Source organism: Gadus chalcogrammus, chromosome 1 (assembly GCF_026213295.1).
Source record: "Gadus chalcogrammus isolate NIFS_2021 chromosome 1, NIFS_Gcha_1.0, whole genome shotgun sequence".
Taxonomy (NCBI): domain Eukaryota; kingdom Metazoa; phylum Chordata; class Actinopteri; order Gadiformes; family Gadidae; genus Gadus; species Gadus chalcogrammus.
Genome location: NC_079412.1, coordinates 6,576,762 through 6,582,820, shown reverse-complemented (window position 1 = coordinate 6,582,820; position 6,059 = coordinate 6,576,762). Strand labels below are relative to the sequence as shown.

The window sequence follows — 6,059 nt, the reverse complement described above, 5'->3', positions numbered from 1 at the left end:
ATGCATGCTAAAGCCTGAGTGATTACTTTGGTAAATAGCCTACACCTTTTCATCCCACAGGTGTGTGGGGCAACCATCCATGCATCTCATCCAAGACAAGGGTCCACCTATACTGTAAGAATGCAAGAATATAAAACGATGTATTCCCATGAAAATGGAATTTGGGGAGTATGGAGTGAGCAGCAGGTCTCATCAGGTCCACCCATAACCTAAATTGTGGCGTTTCCCTCATTGTCCTGACCTGTTGTTTGTTCTGTTCAGTTTGTGGCTACCTGGTTTCCCTCTCCCCTGTGCCTCACTAACCTCTCCTGTTTTCTCCTCCTCTCTGTGTCCCGTCCAGAACATAGTGAGTACAGCTGCTCACAGATTCACATTTCAACAGACATGTATTTCCAGTTATATACTGTTCAGCAATCATGTGCAACAGTGGCATGACTACATTTACATTGTTCACTGTCATGTCTCTTTGAGTAGCCTTAAGCATTGGTCCTGACCCAGGGTGACAAGGCACACTTGAGGCAAGACTAGGTTTGCAAGGAAATGTAATACATGTTCCTGTCATAAATTATAACGAGGCTAGTAAGTGAAAAACTCATCAAAAGTTGTTCCTGTTTACGATACAATCAGTAATATTTATGATTAGCTATATTATTCTTTGATTATGCCATGTGATGCAAGTTCTTGATCCATTCCAATACATATTTTATAGATAATGAAACGGCCTGTCTCATTAGCATGAACGTATATTTGTGTGCTAACTCTTTGAAGATCTGCAGTGTCTGAAATATCGGGGAGATGTTGATATTTATTAAGAACTTTACACCGGTAGGACCTCCTAGTTGAGGTATCGGTGCATCTTGGCCCTACACATGTCGAGGGTCTTAGGATGAAGAGGTGTTGTCTCCGTGGGTCTCTCATGTCGCCCCTGTGCCGTGCAGCCGCCCCCAGCTCGCTACGGAGGGAGGCACACCGTGACCCTGATCCCCGGGGATGGCATCGGCCCGGAGCTCGCCAACCACGTGCGCGAGCTGTTCTGGTGAGAACAACACATGACACAGCCCCCTTTACGCCGGGAGTCCTTCTGGGAGTATGGTGGCATAGGTCTGTCCTGTTCCGTCCATCTGTTCCTAAGTACGTAGTACGTACCTAGATTTGCCTTAAGCTCAAAAAGCAGCATGCAGGTGGTTCCTTGTTCAGGGGAGGATTTCCCATTAGAACGTGCGGCACAAGGACCAATTTCTTTTGTCTTCTTTTAAATAAACACATTAAGGCATAACTACAAGAATCAATCGACTATCAAGTTCATTGGACAGCAGTCATGAGTTATTTTATTATATGGCGTCTGTGCCTCGCTATCCATCGGGTGCTCATCAGGGGGCAGCAGAGGACTAAATACTAAATACATTGATTTCAAACAGGAAAAAACATTTTCTTTCTCAATAATTCAACCTGATTTAAGAACACTTCGAAATAATGAAGTTGCTCTAAATCTTAATATAATATCAAAAACAAACCTACTTAAATCTCTTTTCCCCCCCCGGTTCTTAGGTTCTGTTGTGTGCCAGTGGACTTTGAGCTGGTCAACGTGGACTCCAGCCTTACCGCTGAAGACGACATAAACAACGCCATTATGTCCATCAGACGCAACGGCGTGGCGCTGAAAGGTGTTAGGCAGGGGTCTGAAAACAAGATGGATGCAACTGACATACATTATTATAGTACATTTATATTTACATTTAGGTCATGTAGCAGACACTTTTATCCAAAGTGACCTTCAATAAGAAGGTGAAAAAACGATATATCGCCGTCGGTACAGTAAGGATGTTGATAGAACCAGAACAGTTGTTGGGGGCTCGGGGGGCTATGCAGAGTCTTGGTGAAATAGGTTATTAAATATCCAAATATATTCCCCCTCAGAAAAGGGTTCATCATATGCCCTGGTCCCGGGCCCTCAAAGCGTTTAGTTTTGGCTTGATACATGGTCATATGTCTCATATGATGGTCAACATGCCTTTCGGCGTGTTGTGTTTACTCCCTCCAGGTAACCTGGAGACCAATCACAATCTTCCGCCCTCATTCAAGTCACGGAACAACCTTCTGCGGTGAGTGACGAACGTTGACCTTCGACCAAGGAGTCTGTCCTGATAAACCACGTAGACCGATCCCATTTCTCCTCCGCCCTCCTGATGTGTTATTGCGTCCATCAGCACCTCTCTAGATCTGTATGCCAACGTGATGCACTGCCAGTCACTCCCCGGGGTCAAGACCCGCCACAGGAACATCGACATCATGATCATCAGGGAGAACACCGAGGGGGAGTACAGCAGCCTGGAGCACGAGGTGGGGGGATCTGGGTTTGACTCCAAAGGTCCGTCTCGCCTTAAGGGGAACCATCATGCTGGGTTGTGTTCTGACAAAGCAGAGTCCTGCTATAGAGTACTGCTTTAAAACAACAACATCCAATGTCACGGAGCTGGGATTTAGGTCACTGGTCAAACTTTTCAGCGGTTTCTTGGCGGAGACAGCATTGGTGTTGCCGACCACTTGTGACAGTACCTTGTGTGACAGTAACTTAAACACATTGTTGAGCCGCCGGTCCCCCCCTCCTCCTTGTGTCTCCAGAGCGTTCCGGGCGTGGTGGAGTGTCTAAAGATCATCACCAGGGTCAATTCCCTTCGCATCGCCGACTTTGCTTTTCAAACGGCGAGGCAGAACGGACGGCGTCGTATCACCGCGGTCCACAAGGCCAACATCATGTCCGTTGCCCTGATCCCCTGACACCTCCCGCATCCTCATTTGCCGGTGACGTCTGTGTACCTCCCTAAAACCCTGTGTGTGTGTGTGTGTGTGTGTGTGTGTGTGTGTGTGTGTGTGTGTGTGTGTGTGTGTGTGTGTGTGTGTGTGTGTGTGTGTGTGTGTGTGTGTGTGTGTGTGTGTGTGTGTGTGTCCATCAAGCAGGAAGCTGGGCGACGGCCTCTTCCTAGAGTGCTGTAAGGAGGTTGCCAGCGGTTACCCCGACATCGCCTTCGACACCCTCATCGTGGACAACGCCACCATGCAGGTAGCCATGGCAACCTCGAGGTAACAGAATCCTGGTGGGGTTTGTCGCACCGATGACCAAACGTGCACCCCTCTGTGTTAGCTGGTGTCCCGGCCCCAGCAGTTCGACATGATGCTGATGCCCAACCTGTACGGTAACGTGGTGAGCAACGTGTGCGCGGGCCTGGTGGGGGGACCCGGCCTGGTCCCCGGGGCCAACCATGGAGAGCATTACGCCCTGTTTGAAACGGTGAGGTCCCACCCCTCCACACACACGCCACTCACTCCACACGTGTGCACCTTGAAAAAAGATGGCAATAATCGAAACAATGAAACATCCGAATTCCGCAGGCAAATTTGTTTTATTCTGACCGAAAAGATTCCTTGTTGTGCTCCTACACATAACACACAATCCTAAATCCTAAAGTTACTTAGAAACCAAATATTATTACGGAAATAACTACTCTCCAAAGTTACCTTCCACAGTGGATAGAGGTATAATTAGTGGAAGTAAAGGAAACAAAAACGGGACATACAAAGATATAAAGAAATATACAAAGAGTGTCTCACTAGGACCAAATACACACTGAACCCCAAACAGACCCTCACGAGGATACAATCAGGATACAAAGATCACCATGTATCTACCGTGGCTAAACAAATGAATCAGATCGGCTTCTAAAAGGTGGTTATGGTGATTTCATGAATCCATCAATAGATTTAGAGACTGCAATACTAAATAACCCACAACAATATATATCAACACAAGACACTCCAACCAGGTAGCACCACGCAACTACGCAAAGAGGTTATGTTGGTTGGTAGCAATCATCTCCATGGAACACTTCCATTGTACACGCCTGGAGAAGATCCAGACAGCTTAAGAAGAGCCTACAGTCTTGAGTAGAGCCTACACTGTAAGACTTTGATGTACATTTACAGCTAAATTCTAAAAACGAATCTACTGTATTAAGATTTTACACTACAATACTCTGAAAAACATGCATTGTGGGAGTCTCAATGATCATTCAAGCATTTCATCAGTCAATGCGTAATTTGACAGCCATATCCTGCACATAGCAAAGAATCTTGGGAAAATGACATTTGCCGAGTTGTAGGAAATCAGCACCGAGGTGATTAGGGTGGTGGGATATCCCCTGTGTTGGTTATGCGTTCTGAGGGATGAAATAAAAGGCTTCTCTGGTAGTTGAGCGGCGTTAAGGGCGCGTGAGCGCCAATTGATTTAAAATGATTAATTGATTGGAAATGTCATTGTTCTATATAGGCCGTTGTCTGTAGGGACCCCTGTTTATATAGCTAGAGGTTACGGTAGGTGCTTCCTACAAATCTGGTTTACTTCCGGTAGAAGACAAATGCTAACATGCCTGAAAATGATCTTTCCACATCATGCTATCTTCTGTATGTTGCGATTACAGCAAGCTACTGTATACCAAAAACGGTATTACTGTAAATGAACAGTACCTGCTTCTGAAACGGCTGCCAGTACTTGACTGTCATTTTACAGTAAAAAGGTTTACAGTGTACAGTCGGAGCAGGTCCATGAGGGAATGCCTGTGACGCCCTTTCAGTTTAAGAAGAGCCTACATTTCTAGCAGGCCAATCAGGTGTTGCTTGAGCTGTGATTGGCTGGACTGGGGCGAAGGGGGACGGACGTCAAATCTTGCTGCTGCTTCTTGAACTTCAGCCAAATCTAGCTCCGTACTTAGGATGTCTGCTATGCTTGCTGCAGAATACGACCGATCTAAGCCACCATACTACCTGTTTCCCACAATTTATAAAATGCATCCTCGTATTTGAGACCAATGAAATTAGATTAATTTCAAATTGCGGATGATTTTCAGGCAGGGTAGCCCAGGTATTCTTTGTTCCGTTAACTAATATCTACCGACCATAACCAAATAATAAACTACATGGATGGCACGTTCTACTTGGCCTGACCTTATCCGGCCTCATCCAGATAGAGGGACTCTGAACAGAGACTCTCTCCTTATCCTCTCTGGGTTTGTTACATGACTCTTTCAGAAGAGGCTTCCCATAGTGACCCTGTTGATGCTTTATCCCATGGCCCATTCCTGATATGCATGCCATGTATTTACCACATGAACGGGAAATGGGAGCATGTCCATGACTAGCCCAGACCCTGGATCAGATTGATATCAGATATAATAAACCCTGAGTCAGAATGATATCAGTTATAATAAACCCTGGGTCAGACTGATATCAGATATAATAAACCCTGAGTCAGACTGATATCAGATATAATAAACCCTGAGTCAGAATGATATCAGTTATAATAAACCCTGGGTCAGACTGATCTCAGATATAATAAACCCTGAGTCAGAATGATATCAGTTATGATAAACCCTGGGTCAGAATGGTATCAGTTATAATAAAGCCTGGGTCAGAATGATATCAGTTATAATAAAGCCTGGGTCAGAATGATATCAGTTATAATAAAGCCTGGGTCAGAATGATATCAGTTATAATAAAGCCTGGGTCAGAATGGTATCAGTTATAATAAAGCCTGGGTCAGAATGATATCAGTTATAATAAAGCCTGGGTCAGAATGATATCAGTTATAATAAAGCCTGGGTCAGAATGGTATCAGTTCTAATAAAGCCTGGGTCAGAATGGTATCAGTTCTAATAAAGCCTGGGTCAGAATGATATCAGTTATAATAAAGCCTGGGTCAGAATGGTATCAGTTATAATAAAGCCTGGGTCAGAATGGTATCAGTTATAATAAAGCCTGGGTCAGAATGGTATCAGTTATGATAAAGCCTGGGTCAGAATGGTATCAGTTATGATAAAGCCTGGGTCAGAATGATATCAGTTATAATAAAGCCTGGGTCAGAATGGTATCAGTTCTAATAAAGCCTGGGTCAGAATGGTATCAGTTCTAATAAAGCCTGGGTCAGAATGATATCAGTTATAATAAAGCCTGGGTCAGAATGGTATCAGTTATAATAAAGCCTGGGTCAGAATGGTATCAGTTATGAT

The 6,059-nt window shown here is 44.8% G+C and overlaps 1 protein-coding gene across 1 annotated transcript in view; it reads left to right on the top strand.

Annotated features, from left to right (window-relative positions):
- Window positions 1-795: 795 nt before the first annotated feature.
- LOC130391990 (isocitrate dehydrogenase [NAD] subunit gamma, mitochondrial-like) overlaps window positions 796-6,059 on the top strand; it is a 6,987-nt gene continuing 1,723 nt past the window's right edge. The window contains exons 1-8 of the mRNA XM_056602378.1: window positions 796-825; window positions 939-1,036; window positions 1,549-1,664; window positions 2,042-2,102; window positions 2,208-2,340; window positions 2,623-2,756; window positions 2,959-3,061; window positions 3,143-3,289. Coding sequence (XP_056458353.1) covers window positions 796-825; window positions 939-1,036; window positions 1,549-1,664; window positions 2,042-2,102; window positions 2,208-2,340; window positions 2,623-2,756; window positions 2,959-3,061; window positions 3,143-3,289 — 822 coding nt within the window. The remainder of the gene's footprint in view (window positions 826-938; window positions 1,037-1,548; window positions 1,665-2,041; window positions 2,103-2,207; window positions 2,341-2,622; window positions 2,757-2,958; window positions 3,062-3,142; window positions 3,290-6,059) is intronic.